This window comes from Dipodomys merriami, unplaced genomic scaffold (genome assembly GCF_024711535.1).
Source record: "Dipodomys merriami isolate MVZ:Mamm:240054 unplaced genomic scaffold, mDipMer1.0.p SCAF_6, whole genome shotgun sequence".
Classification (NCBI taxonomy): Eukaryota; Metazoa; Chordata; class Mammalia; order Rodentia; family Heteromyidae; genus Dipodomys; species Dipodomys merriami.
This window is the reverse complement of record NW_027206179.1, coordinates 74,569,738-74,592,635: the sequence shown is the minus strand read 5'-3', so window position 1 is coordinate 74,592,635 and position 22,898 is coordinate 74,569,738. Positions and strand designations below refer to the sequence as shown.

The 22,898-nt window shown below is 40.9% G+C and overlaps 1 protein-coding gene across 2 annotated transcripts in view; it reads right to left on the bottom strand.

Moving 5' to 3' along the window:
• The window catches only part of Htr2a (5-hydroxytryptamine receptor 2A), a 72,077-nt gene extending 49,576 nt beyond the window's left edge, over nt 1-22,501 (bottom strand). The window contains exons 1-3 of one of the 2 annotated variants that reach the window (XM_070003206.1): nt 22,105-22,501; nt 20,918-21,941; nt 17,492-17,692 (exon numbers count right to left, since the gene is read on the bottom strand). In XM_070003206.1, coding sequence (XP_069859307.1) covers nt 17,492-17,692; nt 20,918-21,329 — 613 coding nt within the window. In that variant the 5' untranslated portion in view covers nt 21,330-21,941; nt 22,105-22,501. The remainder of the gene's footprint in view (nt 1-17,491; nt 17,693-20,917; nt 21,942-22,104) is intronic. The other variant, XM_070003207.1, reaches the window with a different exon arrangement.
• Nucleotides 22,502-22,898: the final 397 nt, after the last annotated feature.

Genomic DNA, 22,898 nt, shown 5'->3' with positions numbered 1-22,898 from the left:
TTAAATCCCCAACAACAAATCCTCAAAGAACTGCCCCATAAATAAGTGAGCTAAAGACTTAGAGAAACTTCTCTGAAGAAGAAAGAAGGATGGCCAATAGACACATGAAGAAATGCTCAACCTCACTAGCCATAAAAGAAATGCAAATCAAAACAACATTGAGATTCCACGTCATTCTAGTTAGAATGGCTATAATCAATAACTCTAATAACAACAGATGCTGGAGGGGATGTGGACAGAAGGGAACCCTACTGCATTGTTGGTGGGAGTGTAAACTTGTTCAGCCACTTTGGAAAGCAGTATAGAGGTTCCTCAAAAGACTCCACATAGAGCTGCCCTATGACCCAGCAATCCCACTTCTGGACTTTTACCCAAATGATCACAAACAAGACCATACTAAAGCTACCAGCACAACTATGTTTATCGCAGCACTATTCACCATAGCTAAGATATGGAACCAACCCAGATCCATCTGAATGGATCAAGAAAACATTGTGTGTGTGTGTGTGTGTGTATATATATATATATATATATATATATATATATATATACACATATATAGATATGTATATATCTATATAGATATAGATACATATAGATATATATGTATATATATATACATATATATATATATATATAATGGAATTCTATGCCTCCATCAGAAGGAATGACATTGCCGCATTTGTTAGGAAATGGAAAGACTTGGAAAAAATTATATTAAGTGAAGTAAGCCAGGCCCAAAGAAACATAGATCCTATGCTTTCCCTTATTTGCAATAACTAGTATGTGTCTGGGGCAATGAGAAAAGGTCAAAAGCTATGTACATATGACCATTTAAGATGATGTTAAGCAAAATGAACCCCAATATAGGGACACAAGTGTTTTTTTTTTCTTTCTTGCTATTGTTCTAACGTATTTATAAGACATCATGTGATTTTTTTGTTGCTTTGTATGTCCTTCCTCCACGGTATAACCCTTGTTTTTACTGTATTTGATGTGGTATAATTTGTGGAAGGGAAGGGAAAAAGCAAATTGTTTAAATAGGGACACAGGTGGACCCATTGCAACAATGAAATGTACAAGACACTATGTTGAAAAATGAACTTTACAATTTAGGGAGTGAGTGTAGTTGTAGAGGTGGGAGGGAAGGTATGTTAGGGGAAAAACAAAAGAGGCAACAATGCTTGATAAGAAATGTACTCATTACCTTGCTCATGTATCTGTACAGTAGTTTCACGATAAAAAATATTATAAAAATATTGTGAGGCCTTGAGTTCAAGCCTAAGTAAACACACACACACACACACACACACACACACACACACACACACACACACACACACACACACACACACACACACACACACTCAAGAGAAGAGGAAGATGACGTGGAATAATTGGCAGTTCATTGTAACCGGAAGTGTGGAAGTTGAGGCAAATCCTGAGGAGATGTGACTCAGGTGCTTACAGGGCTTTTGTGTACAGGGATCATTTAAGGATCAGAACTCTACTGGTCACAGAGAAGGAATCCTGTTTCAAGCCTGAAAGTGATCTCATGAAACCTGAATTTCATGGGTTGACTTCAATGGCGAGGTAGTAAATGAAACAAGACAGCTAGCTGTATGCCCAGACCTGTGAGGCTGAATGAGGAGAACACAGGAAGCAAGTAAAACACATGGACCAGGCCAGTGTGTAGGTGTGGGAGGAGGAGGGACATGTTGGTGGCTGAGAGGGTACTTGGGCTATGTTCTGAGGGAGATTTTTTTGAAGAGTAGTGAACAGACAAGGAAGTACAGCCTATGATCTGGTTAGAGAGGTTCCTGACTGACTTCCAGCTGAAGGTGCCAAGCCGAGAGTCAAGACAGGAATCTGAAGCTCTGGGGGGCACTGGAGGCCAAAGTATCAGTTCAGCTAGTAATTAAATCCATGGAAATGGAGAGGATTCAGTAAAAGCCAGGGGAATCAGCAGTGAGAAGTTAAGTGGGTCTCCAGAGGATACTATCACCATTTTAGGAAGAAAAAATAAAAAAAAGAAACCTGCAAAAAGGTACAAAGAAGATCAGGAGGTGGGAGGAACTGAGGAAGGAGACATTAGAAGAGAATCTAACCTACAGAATTGAAGAATTGCATAAAAGAAGACCAATAATAGCTAAGAAATATCAAGGTGTACCTAGTCTCTCCCTACCTCACCTGCTCTCTCTCTGTGTGTGTGTGTGTGTGTGTGTGTGTGTGTGTGTGTGTAAACAAAGTGTCTAAACCTGGCTATACTAATCCTTATGATCCCATGTAATGATTTAAAACAGAAAATCAGGACAAATTATAACCTTCACAAAGAAATAAAAGTGTCCTTTCAATGGCATTTCAGACATCCCTGGGAAAGGAACAGCAGCAGAGACTTGGTTTAGGAAGAAACCACTTAGAAGCATGGGGATACATACAAGAAATGTCTGCAGCAAATGCCAGCAGGGGCTTTGGCAGAACGGCTTGACATGTCCACACAGCGTTAAAGCAGATCCAAGTGTGAGGACCCAAAGGCATCCTGGAAGGGCTGAAATGTGCAGGGCCATTTGCTTTGGTGATGTTTGTCCTCTGCTTAGGCTCAGCACGGAAGTGGAACAGCATGACTCAAGGTGACCGAAGTGACCTGAGCTGGGCTGGAGCAGCAGGAAGGACAAAGGGTTGTTCACTGTGTTCTCTGCAGCCTGAGCTTGTGGATGCTTGGATTCACATGGAGAATGTATCTGCCAGCAACTTGACTACATTACCTTTCCTGACTCATTAACAGATGTGTAACTCACCAAGGTAATACTCGTGAAGCTGAAAGAATAGGAAATACTATTTTGAAGGTTTAAGTTCCACCTCCACGATAAGCGGCCCATGAACATAAAAAAGTATCAATTAAAAAATAAACTTCTTCTTAGGAGTTCCAGAAAAAAACATAAATGTAATGTTTCCATGCATATGCACATTGTCTAATGTTTAAATCAGGTTAAACTGCTCTATCTTCATAAACCTATTCTTTCTTCCTGGTGAAAACATTTACCATGCTCTAACCTTTAAAAATATACAGCACCGGATGATTGCCTGTTGCCACCCTGCTGTGTACTAGCACACTGGGACTTCTTGCTCCCACCTAATTCTAACTTGGTACCCACTGATGAGCCCTTCTCCTCCCTTTCCCCTCTTCCCTTTTCTCCTATCCTCCAATTTTTATCGTATCACCTCTTTAGAAAAAACAAAACCAAAAACATTCTACATGTAAGATGGGGCAGTACTTGTCTTTTGGTGCCAGTTTCCATTCAAATTCTTTCAAATGGCAGGATTGGGTCCTTCTGGTATGGCTGACTAGTATTCCATGGTTGATGTGTGGCACGTTGTCTTTATCCGTTCATCAGTGGACAGATACTTAGGCTGATTCCATCTCCTGACTACTGGGAATTCAGGCAAATGAACACAGTGTAGATGTCTCTTTGGTATGCTGATTTAGTTGCTTTGGAGAGGTATATTCCCTGTTGTAGGACTGAGAATATTGCTACCATAAAAAAGTCTTTTGGTGACCTTGAGAAGAGCAGTAAAGAGGGGATGACGCTCTGAAGCATAAATAAGAGGAAAAGGAAACAAAGTCGAAAAATCACTGGTTGAGTCTTTGGGAACAAGATCCTAAGTTGGAAAGCTAGATGGAGAGGAGCTGATTCTTTTGAGAAAGTCAGGAGGTGGATGAGAAGTATGGAAGAACACTGAAAAAGTAGCAATAGACAGGGAATAGGAATTGTGCATGGTGGCTTCTTCTTTGAGGAGACTGGGGCCTCTAGCCAGAGAGAGAACATCTGCAGCTGCAAAGAATACAATAGAAAACAAGACTGGAAGCTGAATGTGGTGGTGTACACCTGTAATCCAGCATTTGGAAGGCGAAGGTAGGAAGATCATGAGTTGAAGCCCTCTAGGAACTACATATGAAGACACTGTCTCAAACAGAATGGAACTGAAAGGAAATAAAATATAGATTTGAGAAAAGTCCAGTAGGGACCAATGAAAGACTTGGGAGTGATGATGCAGGGCAGGTGAGGCAGGAAGCCACAGGGATGTGGCTCCAGTTGGTCCACAGTTGGGCTCTTCCCCAGTGGGTCTGGGCTCTGTGAGTGCAGGCACAGTGAAGGCTCAGCAGAGCTGTGCACAGCTAGAATTCCTTAGGCTGACACAGGAGCAGAGCACTAGGTCTCAGGGTGATAACTGACAGATCAGCTGACCTACCACAGTCCTGCCTTTGAGCCCAGAAGAGACTCAGATTGGGAGAAAGTGGTACTTTCAGGTCTACATGTTTCTGATACAGCCTGAGGGCAGGGGCCTGGCATGGAGGGGCAGCAAGTAGATAGCTTTCTTCTACTTTTAAAAACTACTGTCCCTGTCACTCTGCTCTGAGGAAGAATGATGAATGAAGGAGCAACAGAATTCACAGTCCAAGCAAGGCCAACGCAAATGACTGGAAAAGGAAAACGTGTTATTTTTTTAAACTTCTAATTAATTAATTTTGGTGTTGATAGTGGGACTTAAACTTGGGGCCTTGTGCTCAAGGCGAGCCCTCTACCACTTGACTCATACCTGCACTTCTGGTGTTTTGCACTGGTTACTTGGAGATAAAGGGGCTCGTGGCCTGGCTTCAAAAACAAGGATCCTTCTATCTCAGCCTCCTGAGTAGCTAGGATTATGGGTAGGAGCCATCACTGCCCAGCTGAATCATGTTTTGGTATTACATGTTCTCATCAGCTCCTGGTGGCTATGGAGTGTGTATGGTATACTGTTCTGTTGAGTACATTGTCCCATAGTAGCTGCTAGAGGCCACCCTGCAGAAAGGGTAGCTGCCATGTTGGCAGACTCTGAGCTTACCTAGGCATTAAATGGCTTCTTACTTATGAGCATGTCCTACAGGACAGCCTAGGACATTTTCAAAAGCACAGTCTCTTTGGGATGCCTTTTGCCATATTGTGTTTCCAATAAGAAGAATTGGTGAGGCAAGATGCCCTTATAACTTCCTGTACTCAGGACCAGCGCACACAGGAAAGGTCACTGCATTCAAGGGACAAAATCTGGGGTGAACCTGGGGAGTCTTTTGTTTCAGGGCACTGACAGAAGGCTGGCCATACCACACTGGATGGCTGCTCTCTCAGTGAGGCTGTGAGCGTCCTTGCTCCTGGGATCCTCAGGGAGGGTCATATAAATAAAGTGGCAGGGCCAAAACCAACAAAAAAAGGGCAATCCATTTCTTTATCCCAGGAGAGAAAATGAAATGAGAAACCGAGAAAAAAGAATTAGGCTGATTCTTCTCAAATTTCCCTTTGTATTCTGAGAGATGATACTAACACATCTTGTGTTCTCTGGAGGCCAGAGGCAGCATAGTAACTTCAGTCCTGACCACTTGGAGAGCCTTTGTCATCAATTTCCTAGGTTGATTCATCATCATGAGAGAGTTGGGCTTAAACCCAGGAGGCACAGAAGCCAAGAATCCCTAATGGAGTTGAACTCAGCTTTAGGCTTGCTAGACAAGGATCTCTCACTTGAGTCATACCCCAGTCTTTTTGTTTTGAGATAAGTTCTCATTAACCATCTGTGCTGGCCTCAAACTCATGAGCTTTCTGCCTCAGCCTCCTGAGTACCTTGGATTACAGGCACTCATACCCCATTTAACCAGATAAATTGTGAATCAGGTGGTAAGGGCAAACATAAAGGCTGATAAGAATACTATCTGGTTTGGAACTATAGCAGTTACTTTATTTTTTAGGTATCTTTTCAAAATAATATGTTAGGAAGAATAATATATACAGTATATTATATATAGCATAATATCTTAGGCAAATATAATACATATTGTAAGATATACTATATTATGTATAGTATATAATATATAAATATACTATATATACTACATAATATATGTAATATACATTTAAGAATATATATGCCCTATATAATATACTCTATATATTATACTATATTATGTATTATATAGCATATATAATATATGTCATATGTGCTATATATAGTATATATAATATATGCCATATGTACCATATATACTATATCTAGTATATAGAGTATATAACTATATATTATATATAATATACATATGCAGAATATACATGTACATATATATATACATATATACAGTATATATGTATATATATATATCTATATAGTATATTCAGTATGTATAGATATATACCCCCACATATACATGTATATACAACATATAATATAGTATACTTCATACTGTATAAGGTATATATATATACTACATATACTATAGAGATGCTATATTTATATACTATATAGTATATTTAGTCTATATGTTATACACTATATATATAATATATGCTTTCATTGCTCTTTAACCTATATTGTGGATTTTTTTACTGCCTAATATTTTATGTAGTTTATTTGCCACTATAAGTCCAATTTATTCTAGATGGGATTCAAATTTGGAAAAAATTACATAGCAAACAGAAGAACATGGATGGAAGTATGCCAGCCAAAGGTCCAGGCAATTGATCTTCAAAGTTTCATACAACTCTAAATAGAAATAGGTTTTTCCGCAACTTGGTAGAAGCTGATTTCTAAAATGCATAAATAAGTAAATGTCAGTGGATAGGACAAGGCTGACTACCAGTGGGTCACGGTGAGAGTAGGCTGATCAATATAGGGAAAAGAAAATTGCAATACATATGAGAACTCGGTAGACTACAGAGGAGTATATAAAATAAATGCAGTGAGGACCAAAGGTGGCCATGAATGGAAATTTATGGGATCTAGAAGATCTCCCATTAACTAGTAAAATGCTGGACTAGAGGCATGGCTCGGAAACAGCCACGTGAGTAAGCAGAGTAGGAGTGTGAGGCTGAATTCAAGCCACAGATTCTGTCATAAAAATCAGAAAAAAAAATGAAAATGAGATCACAGGTTGAGTTGTACGTGGCTCACAGAGTTCAGGGTAGAAAACAAAACTATACAAATAATCTGAGAAGCGTCTGTCACTCAGCCGTGGGAATGGCATGTTAAAATACTCACAAATCAGAAGACAGAAAAGGGAAGAAGAACATTAATAAATGAAATTACGTAAAAAGCAACCCATGGGGAAAGAACAGCATGAGAAGTGAAAGTCAAAATTGAGACTATGCACATAAATTGTGCTAAGAGTAAATCTCCAAATTTTACCAGTGTAGACAAGAGTTCTAATGACCTCAGCCTTACAGAACACTCATTGAAGGACAGACATTCTATTTACCACTTAAGCCTTAAAAATAACCTCATATTATAGATTCAGTACTTTGTACAAGATCACAGCTTTTAGTGGATAAGACCAGGATTTAAATTCAGGTAATCAGGTTTAGGATTTGTTTTTTTTGCTTTATATCTCTAAATGCTACAATAAAAACTATGGACACCCAACTATAGAAAACAAAACATAAATTTACAGTCAGATGTATTTTCGGTTTTCCTCAGAGGTCCTGTAAGATACCTGCAGGGTGGGAAGGCAGTCATTTAACTGGGACTAAAGGAAGAGTTTGGGTCTGGGCATTTGGGCACCTGGGCTTTCATGGTAGGATTTTGAGTGTGCTGTCACAGCTTACATTGTAAGGATGAAGGCCCAGAGAATAAATGGGACCCCTTGTGCCTTTTCCTCTAGTATAAAAGCAGCAATGCAGCCTGATCATGCTTAGCCTTGAGGGGGAAAAATAACTTCCCCTTAGACCGAAATTACTCCAGGAGCAGCAAATGTTATTTCTGAACTGAAAAACTTTCTGGGAAAAGCAATTTGAAACAGTATCTTTCCTTGCCTGTCAGCATGGGACAGGGCATACACAGTCCTATTCCCTTTTCCTGTTTAATGCATACTTTCACTAAAGACGGCCAATAAAGAAAGCAGCTTCCTTGTTCTTGCATATGACATTAGCCTCCTCATGAGGAAAGGTCTCCGTAGCTCACAGATCCTTGTCAAGTCTTAGTTGCCTCACATCATAGGAATTCTGTTTGTATCATTCCCTTACTGGAAAACCCAATGGATTCCAAATTGTGCTCATGTGCTCACAAATAGAAAAAAGCCTCATACAATGGCCATGACCTCACTAGTCATAACCAGGGGGAAAACAGCAATAAACATTAGGAAATCTGAGTATCATATAGTATGGTTGCCCAGCTTACACCATTTGTTAGATTCTAGTAAATCCTGGAGCTCAGTCACCAGGAAACCTACTCTGACTTGTGAGTGTGTTGTGTGTGTGTGTGTCTCTCAGACTTTTCTTCTTGGGCTGGCTTCCCATCTTCCTCCAGATCTGGGTTTCTTGAGAAGCTGGGATTATAGATGTAAGCTATGGGTGCCAACCCCAATTCAATGATTCTCAAGTTCCAAATCACTCTGCAACTTCTATAAAATGAATATATTCAGCCATAACCTATATTTTCAGTTTCCCACTACTTCAAATACTGGAGATTTATATATACTTTTGTTTCTTTATAGGAAGAATTATCTTAAGTGGGATTTTAAGGTCAGATTTCAACAGTTATTACTGGATTTTCCAGGAGCAAACAATTCACATTTGTAAAAGTAGATTGGAGGGGAGGTCCTTATTGTGTCCATACCTTTTGACTCAACCTTCTTCTGTCAGTCTGATGGATGAAAGATGGTACAGTATAGTACACTGTAGTTTAACTTCTATTTTTATGCCTGACAGAGACTGAGCATTTTGTCATGAACCTTGTGTCCATTTCTAATTACAATTCTGTGACTCACCTGTTTATTGATTAATCTGTTTGTCCCCCCCCCCCCCGCCTTCCTCTTTTATTTTGGTGGTACTAGAGTTTGGATTCTGGGCCTTGTACTTCCTAGCAGGTGCTCTACCACATGAGCCAGTTCCTCTGCCCTTTTCTGCTTTAGGTATTTTCTGGATAGGGTCTTTTTTTTTCCCCATTGGCTGGTCTTGGATCACATTCTCCCTACTTATGGCTACCACATAGCTGAGATTATAAATATGAAACATCATGCCTGGCTTGTTGATTGAAATGGAGTTTCTCTTTTTAAAACTTTTTTTTGGACTGGGTTGGTCTTGTGTTGCAGTTTTCCTGTCTGCACCTCTTAACTGAGTAGCTAAGATTACAGACATAAACCACCCTTTTCTCACTCTCCTCATTTTTGCACCTTAAAACCTACCAACTCTTAGTCTTTGATCCATATGCATTACAAATATTTTTTTCTTTTGAATTTTCTTATATTTAGCCACACCAAGCATTATTTTTCATAGAATTAGTCTTCCTAAATTTTTCCTTTTCTGCATTGTTTAGATTCCCTCCTTTGTTTTTTAAAAAATCTCCAAATGCTGTAAACTGTGACTCAGGGTGGATGAAAGACTTAGCTTAGTGAGGTTATTATTTAGGTACATTAATATAAATACTAGGGTTGTACTTATTTGGGATAATGCTTCAATCAAGAAAAAAATAGAAAAGCCCAGTAGAAATTTAAACTCCGTGTGAGGGGTGAAGACAATGGTAGGTCAGCAATGTGAAAATGAGTGTGTTATGGGGGAGATGTGACCCGCAGAAATGAATATCAAAAGAGAAGAAACAAAACAAATTGTGTAGATTGTCACAGTAAGTGTGGGTGGGCTGTAGTACAATATCACGAGGCAGCAACTGCCAGAATTTCGTTAAATAAAACCCATCTATTTGAAAGAGGGAACTTTATTACAACAGAAGGAAGATTAGATTATTGCAGATTTCTCCACACAAACTCTAAGTGCAAAGAGAACCTGGAGTGGTATAATTAAAGCTCTGAATGACAATTGTCAATGTAAACTAGTATACTTAGAGAAGCTAATTTCATAAATCAGGATACCATGAAGAGACACTTGCACACCCATGTTCACTGATGCTCTTTTCCCAATAGCCAAGTTATGGAAATGGCCCAGAGTGGATCAAAAACTATGTGGTACCTAAACACAATCGGATTTTAGATAGCCATTAGAAAGGATATTATGTCATTTACAGAGAACTGGATAGACCTAGAACAAATCATGTGAAGTGAGGTAAGCCAACCTCAGAGGATATTTTCTTTCATATGCAGAAGCTAGATCTAAAAACATGGGGTCATGATAAGTCACACAGGGCTCTAGATATTCACACACAGTGAAACCAAAGGAGGATACCCTTAGGAGAGGAACAGAAAGGCATAATGCCCACCCATATGATTATACAAAATAATATTTATAGAAATAAACTCCAGGGAATGGGAACAAGAGGTTTTTTTTCTTTGATTTTGTTTTGTGTTTTTTTAAAAAATCTTGTTTGTTAATTTATCTGTCTTTGTGAGGGTAAGGTGGTACACAGAAATGGAGGGACAAAGGATGAACAAATGCAGCAGTGGTATTCTCTAGACACTATGTGGAAAATTAACTATACAACTTGTGTGTGGGGATGGAAAGTAAAAACTGGGAGAGAGCTAGGGAAAGGCTGACATTGTCCAAAAAAAAATATACTCTTTATCTGTCTTACATAACTGTTACCCCTCTGTACATTACCTTTATAATAAACATAAACCCATCTATCATTATGTATGAAAATATACATCAGGCAAAAGGAACGTGAATATATAAAATATATTACCAATGAAGAAATGAGAAGAGATACAATGGAGACATTGAAAGGAAATAACAGCACGTGGTCCTATTAGAGTTGAATAAAATAGAATCAGCCTGTGAAGGGTTGATGACCAAGCAGCCAGGATGTGAGGAGTCTGGCTCTGGTTCTTCAGTTCAGGGAAGAGCAAAGGCATCCTGAGATGGCAGAAGCTACTCTCTTCCTCATGATACCTCAGTGTGTTGGGGACATAGAGGGATTGGGTATCTGGAGAGTGTATATCAGGCTCTGGGCTGGGGGTCTAAAAAATACAGTTCTAAGATCTTATAGTGGAGAATACATCTAGGATCATGAAGAAGTAGGTGTCGGGATAAACTATAAATAAAAAGTTCTTCCAAATCTCTGCTTAAAGTAAGTTCTGACTCTAGTTAGCTTAAGGGGTTCTGTAGTGACTGTGTCACTCAGAGTGAATGGCTCCCTCCCTGATAAAAGATAACACCAACAAAGGACAGGCTAGTCCATCCTAGTCTATATTTTTAATTATTTTTAACACAGGGTTTAATGTTAAAATTCTAGGCATGCTCGCTGACGAAATCAAGAGAAGAAAAAAATCCCTCCCAGAAAATACAACTCTACAGGGAAATCAAACATCTAGATCCCTGTGATATTAATAGTTAAGGAAACTGATGAAAATAAAGAGAATTTTTCCAGAACATTGAAATCCCCCAAGTGGAGAAAAAAAAATCTAGAACTGGGAATAGAATTGAGAGTATATCCAATAGGTTTAGCTGTAGTTTGGAAGGAGCTCTGAGAAGATTAAAAGTCAGCAAAAGCATCTCGACTGTAGCAAGAAGAGAGGAAGGAAAAGGAGGAAATGTAGGAAATGGTTCCAGTCATTAAGAAACATGAGCTGGAGTGTGGGACATAAAGGGAGGAGAGGCCGGGGCAGGAGGAATCCACCCATGAATTTCTCCAAGAGAAAAAGGCCCTGAGCCACACACTTCAACATCAGTGTAAATCTGTGCAGAAGAAAACCAAAAGGAGGCCACCCTTATTCATATCACATGAGATTGCTAGAATACAAGGCAGTTGTCATGTAGCAAGGGGTGAAAGAGGTTTCTGGTCTCTGAGGTACTGTTGGCCTGTAGCTGAGTTCTCCCAATTAGTTACAGAAGTAAAGTAATAGGGTATAGAAATGTTTGGATGTTACCTAGCAGGTGCTGGTGGGAAAAAAGGACCACCAAACTTGAGTTCTGTACTAAGCAACTATCTTGTAAAAACTAAAGGCAAAAATAAAGATGTTTACAGCAACAAAAGCTGAGAAGAAATCCCTATGATAGTCTAAAGAAAGTTCCTCAGGAATAAGAAATATACTACTGCATAGAAGCATGCAAATGAAGCAATGGCAGCAACAGAAAACTACTTGGGGAAATAAGAATAAACCAAATAGCCACGATGATGGCTTATGTGTGTTTCACTTATACATTTAGAAAGCAAGAAAAGTTGCACCAAAGCAACAGGGGGTCACTGGAGTCAAAATGTTCTGGCATCTTTACGTTTCCCAGAGGTGTTGAAGGAATACATATAGCTACGTTGCAATCACCATAGAAAGGTAAAAGAATGGATGACTATCAGACAAATAAAAGGGATGATGCATTGATAATTCTTGATTAGTCCAAAAGAAGCTAAGAATGGAGAGACATGGGAAAACAACAAATTGTAATAGCACAAAATGAAATTAAAATATATTTGAGTGACAATCAGTAGGAAAGACCTAGTCAATAAGTGACTCATACCTAGAAGAGCCGCTACTTGTGAGACTGATTAGGAAGATAGGGATTTGAGGCCAGACTGGACAAAATGTCAGTAAGATCTAATCTTTTTTTCTTTATATATATATATATATGTATATATATATATATATTATTGTAAAGATACTATACAGAGAAGTTACAGTTACATGAGCAAGGTAATGAATCCATTTCCTATGAAGCATTGTTACACCCTCCTTTATTTTTCCCCTACCATCCCTTTCCTCCCCACCTTCCCAACTCCTCCCCCTTTCCCCTCCCCCATCCCAGCAAAGTTGTAAAATTCATTCTCAACATACTGTCTTGTACATCTCATTGTTACAATGTGTCATCATGTGTCAGCATTTTGTTATTTCCCTTCCCCAAATTAGAAAAATATATGCAGGATACTGGAATCAAATACAGTGACAACAGGGGTTGTACCATGGGGAAAGAACATACAAAGAAACAAAAAAAATCACAAAGTACATTATAAGTACATTAAAAAGAACAGCAACAAAGATAAAACCTCTTGTGTCCCTATCTTGGGGTTCATTTTGATTAGTATCAGGTTATATGGTCATTTGTACACAGCTTTTGACCTCTTCAGCTTGTCCTAGACATATCTAGTTATCATCCTGCTGGCTCACACCTGTAATTTCACCTATGCAGGAAGCACAGGATCATGATCTGAGGGCATATTGGAAAAAATATCTACAGCAAAAAGGGCTGGAAGCTGTACTCAGGTGGCAGAGTACTTACCTAGCAAGTGGTAGACCCTGAGTTTGAACCCCCCACGACAGAGACTGACTACATGAAAACAAAGCAGAACTTTATTTTATTTTATTTTATTTATTTTTTTGAGTCCAGTCGTAGGACCTGAACTCTGGGCCTGGGCGCTGTCCCTCAGCTCTTCAGCTCAAGGCTAGCGCTCTGCCACTTGAACCACAGCACCACTTCCAGCTTTTTTTTCTTTTTGCTTATGTGGTGCTGAGGAATCGAATCCAGGGCCTCAGGCATGCAAGGCAAGCGCTCTACCACTGAGCCAACTTCCCAGCCCCCCAAAGCAGAACTTTAATGCTACTCACAGACAACATACATTAAACATAAAATTTGAAAATATAGGATGGAATAAGAAATTCAGAAAAAAAGATGTCTGTAAAAAATTTGTTATAACTACATAAATATCAGAAAGAGTTGATATTTAGTTCAAGAAACATCATTAGATATAAACTGAGATACATAAAAATTAAGTCAGTGTAAAAGATGACAGCAGTTTGAATGCTGCTAATAACCTAGGACATAGAAAATAGATATGGACTGGCCATAGCATTTTACCAAGTGCACCATCATAAAGTTTAGAACTTAAGTTCTGCATAACTTTTCAAGAATAGAATCCCTACATACATATTTAGAGGGGAAAACAGAAACCTAGAAGAAACCTTGTAAAATATAACCAACAGAAATATTTGTTGAACTCCAATACTAGTGAATATATTCTACAAAGAAAAGTACAGCTTGCTAATCAGAAATCTATCAAGAAATCTGTACACCAGTGAAATTGACAATATCAAAAGTTGTTTAGAAAAGCTCTCATCATTGGTAATGGAAAACCAGTTAGAGGCTGAGCCCTGGTGGCTCATGTCTGTTATCCTAGCTTCTTAAGAGTCTGAGACCTAAGGATTACAGTTTGAAGCTAGGCAGGAAAGTCTGTGAGACTCTTCAGTTAACCAAAAAGCTGGAAGTGGAGCTGCACACACACACACACATACACAAACACACACAAACACACACACACACACACACACACACACACACACACTCCCATTCCTACTTCTGAAGTTAGAAGCTGGGTGCTGGTGGCTCATATCTGTAATCCTAGTTACTCATGAGGCTGAGACCTACAGGATCTAAGAGTGAAGCAAACCTGGACAGGAGGTATATATAACTCAAGTAATAGAGCACTAGCCATGAACAAGACAGTTAAGGGACAGCATAAGGCTCTGAGTTTAAGTACCAGTACCTGCAAATATATAAATATCAGTTCCACATGATACAGCCCTAAGGAAGAAGGAAATTCTGCCTTTTGTGGCAATATGGATTAGTTGAGGAGGTAATGCTAAGCCAGAAAGAATACCTTATGTGTCATCTCACTTGTGTCTAGATCCAAAAATGTATAGATCAGAGTGAAGTGACATTTGTCATGAGCAGGAGGGTACAAAGGAAAAGAAAAACACAAAATTTAAATGTATCAAATCAGCACATGATACACCTTAAAAATCAACCATTTTCTTTCCCCAGTTATCCTTCAGTAAAACCGAAAAAAGTACCAGCTAGCTTAAAGATTGAAACTTAAAACACACACAGAACAAACCAACCAAAAGGCAAAACCCTCCAAACAAGAAACAAACCAGAAACAGAAGCACCAGAAGAAAAATATAGGATAGAGCCTCTTCAGGCTCCTCAGTAGAACTGACTTATTTTATTCTTTTCTTTCCATTTCCCACCTGTTCCCCAATCAGCCACCCACTGACTGCCATGTTACAGGATGCCATAATGCTGTGGCGGGTCTTTGACCATGTCCCTTATTCATCAACTTGGCTTTAGAAAAGGAAAACTTTACGTAGTGCCAAGGACATAGCAGATATGATTTTTTCCCCCAAATGGATGAATGATAACCTTGGGCTAGCACCTCCATAATTCTGACCTGTCTGCTTTCCTTGGGTGATAGCCAGCCAGAGCCAGAGGCAAAACTAGCCTTATTGGGTAAGTAGATCAAGCATGAACTTTACAGTCAGACTGGCCTGAATTGACTCCTGGTTATATTGGAGTCATCTTGTGTGATTTAGCTCTCTGCAGTGTTTGCTGTCAGGTGATCTGGACCATGCGGGGTCTGTAGTGAGTGTTTAGACACTGCTAGCTGTTTCTAATGCTTTTGTGACTGTGCTTGATTAAGATAGGGGAGTTGGTAAGGCCCAGGGTCAAAGATGATTGGCCCTCCCACATTTTGCTTAACACCAGTGGCACAGTCTACAGGGGTAAACGTGGGAGTAACTTTACCAATAGCTCTGGGCTTCATTTACATTGTACTTGTCTCTCTCTAGCTTATTGTAATTCCCTCTCTGATGATTGGCCTCTGTGCTCCTGGCTGTTCCTTAGAATCACTAGTTTCTACCTTGGACCAGTTAAATGATTCTCCAGAGGATTTTATGTGCATCCAAGATGGAGAATTGTTTGCCTTTACTTTTCTGTTCATAGCAGAATAAGCCATAGATTGCATGCATGGGCCCAGAATGATCCAACTTTTTCTTGGAGCAAAATAAGGAAATCACTTAAGGAAAGTGATTTCACTAGGCAGAAAGAGCAGGGCTCAGTGCTACTTTGTAGCCTGGACAAGTGGAAGAGAGAAGCATAATTCAGCAAATCGCAAAAAACTCTGTCCCCAGATTCTTTCACTTAGCACATAAACACAATAGGATCTTCTGTCTTGTCCACCTCAAATGACAATGAAATTCATAGTAGAAAAGCAGTGAAGACTTCCAAGCCCTAGCAATTGTGTGTGTGTATAACTTGTGTCTGTTTTCCTCAGTAACAAAACACATCTTCCCTCTATGCCTGTGTCCAACACAACTTATTTTTGCATCCCAGTTTCCTCATCTGCAAGCTAGACATGTACTATGCATACTATGTCAATTGCATGATACTTCCTGTGGTTAGCAGGAATGGAGGCAAACTAAAGGCATGATGTCATATAGTGTTTACCATTTACCATTTGGTGGTCCTAGGTTTGAACTGAGATCCTCATGCTTGCGAGGCAGGCCATGCCTCCAGCCCTTTTTGCTTTAGTTATTTTTCCTAAGGAGTCTTGCATTTCCTGCCCTAGAGCTGGCCTCAGATGGAAATCTTTTTACTTATACCTCTTATATGCTGGGATCATAAGCATGTATCACCATACAAGTTGTGTTTGCTATTATTGATTATTATCGTCATAACAAATCTGTAAATGGCCTGAGTTTTAGCCTGCCATCACATCTTGTATTTCTGGAAGGAGATATTGTACCCTTGTACAATACTGTACCTCAGTGAACACATTATTTCCATGTGGTGGAAAATGTTAAGACTTCACAATAGGTCTCAGAGACTCTGGTCACAAATCAAGCCTGCTTCTCTATCAGATACAGTGGATTTGGGTGCCACTTTTGCTTTCTTTACTTGGGTTTTCCTGACTGTTAGGTGTGCCACAGAAGATTATTATGGACAAAAAGTGAGTATGTGTAATTATCCTAGTAGAAGGGTATCAAAATCCTTTGGGGGCTGTACTATCACAACAGAAGCCCCAAGAACCCCAGACATACTTAAATGCCTACCCCACACAAGTTCTGCACTTTTCTCCATCCTCATCTTCTGTACTTGATACTTTTCCCCAGATCCCCCAGACCTTATGTTCTCTTTTATGAGCACCTATATCCACGTATGAACTACAAGGCCAGTGATTCCAAAACTGGAGGTTTCCAAGAGATCCAGAATTTGGGGTAGCAAACTTGGGAATGAGAGAATTCACAGTTTTTTTCTTGTTTTGGTTCTTACTGCTATGTTTATTCTTTATTTATGTGCAAAAACAATACCAATGCATGTTGTCAGCCACCTCCATAAACAGATTTTCCTTTTCTAAAGCAAATCTGATCATTACTAGACTGGGGTATATTTTCTACATATACAAGAATAGATGGAACTCAAGTGCTGGTGGCTCACACCTGTAATCCTAGCTACTCAGGAAGCTGAGATCTGAGGATATTGGTTCAAAGCCAGTCTAGGCAGAAAAGTCCATGAAACTCTGATAGTCAATTAACCAGAAAAAATTAGAGCTTTGGTTAAAATGGTAGAGCACCAGCCTTGAGTGAAAATGCACAAGGACAGTGCCCAGACCTTGAATTCAAAGCTCCAGTTATAGGCACAAAACAACCACCACCACAACAAAGAGAATCAATTTGGAATGTCAATTTTCAGCATCACAAAACACATGTCTCCCAAGAAAGCATGAGCTGCCATTTTCAGTGGGACTAGAAGGGATTCCTTCTTACCTACAGATATGGTCCACACCGCGATGATTTTCAGGAACGCCTTCGTTCTGGAGTTGAAGCGGCTGTGGTGGATGGGGTTCTGGATGGCCACGTAGCGGTCCAAGGAGATGGCGCAGAGGTGCATAATGGAGGCGGTGGAGAAGAGCACATCCAGGTAAATCCACACGGCGCAGAGTTTGCTGGGCAGAGGCCACCTGTACCCTGCAAGGCGGAAGCGGGACATCAGAACCCAGCCTAGCCTCTTGGGACATGAGAATTCTCTCTTGGGGAAAGACATTCCCAACATTTGAATGATCCAGTGGCATCTGCGCTGACCTGCACTAAAAATGCATGGTTGATGAGTGCCAGCTCTGAACATTTCTGATATGTGGAATTAAACCAGTGAGGTGAACTTGGGTTGATTTTTTCAACCAGCAGTTCTAGCTCTTCTCCCTAATAAAACTTTTTTTTTTTTTACAACCGGTAGTTCTGTCTCTTCTCCCTATTAAAACTTCTCCCGAGTAAAACTTTTTTTCTCTTTCCAAAAAATGACTCATAAACCAGGTGTGTTTGGTTGGCTCATGCCTGTCATCACAGCTACTCAGGAGTCTGAGATCTGAGGATCAGGGCTCCAAGCCAGCCTGGGTAGATAAAACTATGAAAAAAATTTTTAATCTCAATTAGCCAGCAAAAAAATCAGAAATGAAGATGTGGCTCCAGTAGTAAGTTGCTAGCCTTAAGTGAAAAAACCAAGTAAGAGTGTGAGGTCCTGAGCTACAGTACTGGTGTGTGTGTGCTAGGCAAACTTTCTTAACCTTTAGCTACATTCCCAGTTTTAAATAGTTTCTTCTAACAGGGTAGCTGGACCTACCTGATCTGGAGCCTCTGACCCAGTAAGTCTATAGCTGGGCCTGGGAACGTGCATTTCTAGAAAACTTCTGGTGATGCCTCTGGCTTGGTGACCACACTTTGAGAAGGCTGCTTAGGGCAGTGCTGGAGACACAACAGAATCAGCCACAGAGCTTTGGCTACCATCCTGTGCCCAAACTGCCCAGTTATCTCTTTCTGGAGAATGGGCAGAGGTGAATCTCAAGGATTCCCAAAGCATCACAGAACAAATTAGGCAGGTAGAAGATATTTTCTGGACAGAAGCAAAGCACTCTGTTTCTGTTTGTGTGTTTTGGAGATGATCAGGCAGATAAAGTTAGTTTTTGCAAACAGAAAAAGCAGTGTTATTAGATCTGTCTAGAAGGTGTTAGAATAAAGCTTCGTTCATTCATTCATTCATTCACTCATTCATTGATCATAGAGCTTAAACCCAGGGCTTGGGAGCTGTCCCTGAGCTTTTGTGCTCAAGGTTAGCACTCTACCACTTTGAATCACAAACCCATTTCTGGTTTGGGGATGTTGAACTGAAAATAAGAGTCTCTTGGGGACTTTTGGTTAGGGCTGGCTTCCAACTGCGATCCTCAGATCTCAGCATCTTGAATAGTTAACATTACAGGCATGAACCACCAGCGCCTGGTTTAGAATGGAGCTTTATAAAAATGACTTTTTCTTTTCTTTAAAAAAGTACATTTTATGCCCATATTATTTATGAAAGTTGCAAAGTCTTTTTAGAAAAAGTCATTTTAAAGTGGTTCTTGGGAAGAAAGATATTAGTGAAGGATAAAGAAAACATTCATTTGATATAAAATATTTAATTATAATACAAATATGAAAATTGACTTTTTCTTTATGATGGCTCAGACCACTGAGCTAGGTGAACTCTCCACCCATAAATGGGCACACTCTCCACTCAGCTGCCATAGGAGGGTGGGTTTGAACAAGGCAAAGCCTAACCAGAGCCTTCCACTTGCATTAAAGAGCTGGGGCTGAAAAGTTGTCTTTTTTCTTTTTTCTCCCCCCCCCCCCCCCCCCTGTTCAGCAGCCCTGAGGAGGAATGCAGGTGAAAACTAGTGCTGGCCCTTTAAAGGGAGTTTCCTCTGGAAAGAGGCAGCTTGGGGCCTGGGTCTGGATTTCCATGGTGGGGATAAAGTGGGGGTGGGGCGCTTCCTTTTACACATTTGGTGACTGGAACTGACTAGGGCTGTTGGGTGTGGAGGTCCCTGAGGATGCTGTTGGACTCTGGGTGGCACCGGTTGCACTCTGATGAATGGACGCCAGGCGGCAGCCTTGAACCCCGCATGGGTGGCCGGGAGACCTGCTGCACTTCCCGCCCCTCCTGCAGCCTTGGGTTCCTGCACAGTCACCCCCTCTCACACCTCCCCGCCACCCCCACTGGTGTGTGTCTCCAAGGACAGGGCTGGGAGGGGGGTGTCGTAGGAAGGGAGAACCCCTCCCCAGTGCCTGGGAAATGACAGGCGAAATTAATGGGGCAATTCTGCGGTGACAGTTGAATAGTCCAGCAGGACTGGCGTTGCAGGGAGCCCTTAGCAACCCTGAACAAACTGATGTCTGCCGTTCCTGCATTCATCTCCTCAGGGTCAGGCCAGAAAGGCTATAGAGCTTGGCCAGACAATCCCTTCTAAAAGGCAGCTGTATTACGTGACTCTAAGCTCTTGAGTGACTCCTGATTGCGTGAGGCAGCCACCTCGATATTCTCTCCTTTACTGTCTCTTTAGAGAGAAATCTGACTGTATTGCTCATCATTTGGAAGGAATATCACTTTCTGCTCCCCCATGAAGCCTTCCCAGTGTTTGCTGACTTGCCGAGGGATTTGACTGTATCAGACTCAGTGGTGAATAAAGCAAGATTGATCTCTATCTCTTTCTTTCCCACTCTTTCTTCCCTGCCAGTCTAGAGAAGTCTGTGCATTTGCATTTTTTTTAAAAAAAGAGTTGAGGGTATCATCCAAAGGCACATTTTTAAACTAGCTTCCCTTGGGGAGGGGAACAATTAAAAGCAGAGTAATTCATTGATTCTAATGGGTATTATGAATATTTTAACGTCAAACCCACTTCACTCCTAAATGTTCTTTCTGCGAATGTTCCAAGGTAATTTGGGAAGGTTTGTACCACTCCATTAGAAGTGCTGGAAACGATTCTGTCCTGAGGCTGGAATAATGGGGAGGGATCTAAAACAACAGCAACCACAAATATCAAGTGAAATCTGAATGCTGGGTAAGTTATTTCTTGGATGACTAGATTGGGAGACTTAGAACGATTATATTTTACAGTGTGAAACTTTTACACAATCTCTTTACACAGAAGGTGTTTTGCGAAGCACAAAATGGTCTAAGGGTCCACAAATAATTGCTTGTCTGGATTTTTTTCAAGTTTTAAGAGTTAAAGCCAAAGCAACATGACATGGTAGGGAAGCCTTGCCTGTAAACGAAATTGAATGCCCACTGTTCCCCTCCCCCACCCCAGTCCCTTCTTATCAGCTAGTGGCATGCACATGCTTAGGGACTATTATAGGCACAGCTGGGAGACAAATGCCACTCACCATACAGGATGGTTAGCATGGACACGGGCATGACAAGGAAACCCAGCAGCATATCAGCAATGGCAAGTGACATCAGGAAATAGTTGGTGGCATTCTGCAGCTTTTTCTCTAGGGACACTGCCATGATGACGAGTATGTTTCCAGCAATGGTCAGAATAATCACTACTGTTGTCAGTAAAGCAGACCAATTTTTTTCTTGGAGGCGAAAGATGGAGAAACACGACGGTGGGAGGTACCCTTCGCAAGAAAGGTTGGTTCGATTTTCACACTCTGTTGTCCAGTTAAATGTATCTGAAGTGTTGGCTTCTCCAGAATTAAAACCATGATTGTAGAGCCTTGGATCATCATGTAATTGTTTGAAGGAGTTCAGAGTTGAGCTCAGAGAAATATTTTCTTCACAGAGAATATCCATGGCTAAGCCAGAACTAGTAGCGGATGTAAGTGTCGAGAGATGAATTAGTTAGAGCCTTAGCTCACCATTCATCTTTCTGTCCTTGGCTCTCTGACATAGTGAAGCTGGTATTCATGTGGTGTCCCTTTGCTCCCAGGATAACAGCAATACTTAAAGAACTATCTTTAGGGCTTTCGAGTTCCTTTTTTCACAATTTCAGTAAGAGTCCACTGTTGGGGAGGGAGGTATTTTTTTTTCACCCAAAGTAAAGGCAAAAAAAAAAAAAAGAAAAAAAGAAAAAGCAGAATCAACTTTTAATATAGAGACTGCAGACTTTTGAGCATTCCGGGAGACAAATGTGCTCCTGGCTAAAAAAGAAAAGTTTTGTGAGTACTCGGAATCTCGTTCTCTCTCTGGTTGGATGGGCTGATCATCTCAGCTTAGCCCCAGCATCTCTAACATAGCATGCAATTGGACACAGCAGGCATGTGTGCTGTCAACAATCAGAAAGTCAGTTAAAAACACATCCAGTGTTAAGTTCATAATAATTGAATGTACTTGGAGCTACGGTTCTCAGTTCAGTCTCTGGCTGAATTGCTGCCGCTGCTAGGAATTTCAGCTTCTATTCTGCTGCTTCATTAATGAAAGGAAAAAGAAAAAAAAAAGTCCTGAGGATTAGCCGACAAGTCCCTTCCCCCACCAAATTCTCACAGAAATGATTACATCTTGGTCACGTTTGATTGCCAACGAGAGAGACAATGACACAGGAATCAAATACAGCAGGCAGAGAACTTACGTCTGTCGGGGTCCACCCAGAAGACACACTGGATCTTATTCTGTGACTTGCTCCATCTTGTGTGATAATTAAGCCAGTGCAGAATCTTCTCTCCTGGAGCTTGTAGCATACTAGGAGAGTAATTTGATTTCGGTTCTGCTGACTTCCCAAACTGCATGCAAGAGTCGAGCCAGTTGCAGGGCTGGGAGCTCTGTGCTGGCTGGGGCTTCCTCTGTCTCGACTCTGCTCCGGTCCTCCCTCCCGGTGCGGCTGTCCTCAGCTCGGCAGGCACACATTGAGAAATCACTCACGAGCCCCTGTCAAAGTCACACAAAAGAGACAGCCGCACGGGAAAGTAGGAAGAGCCGTGTGCGCCCCCGGGCTCGGGCTTTCCACGGGAATGGCACAGCTCGCCTTCACTTACTTCATCAGACCTTCCTGTGTTTCTGTGTCATAAACTGAGAGGTAGCAACAGCTAAGGGAGGGCGGGCCAAACAGGCTTTTTTTTTTTTTTTCTTTTGGCCATATGTTAACATTGGGAAGTTTTCCTTTGCTTTGAAAAGGGAAACTGAAGCAAAGGCCTTTTCCATACATTCCTGACAAGGCAGGGAGGCTGCCTAGCCATGAGGATGAGGATGGTGGAGGGAGAAGGGGAAGGGTGAGGCGAGGACCTAAAGAAATAACGCTGGAAAATGCTTTATCCTGAGAGTGGTAGGTACACAGCTGCTTCTGGCCGCTTCTATCCAAAGCCAGCCGTGGGTGATGTGTCCAAGTGGAATTCCTGCCACAGGTGACACATGCTCAGAGTGGCCAGG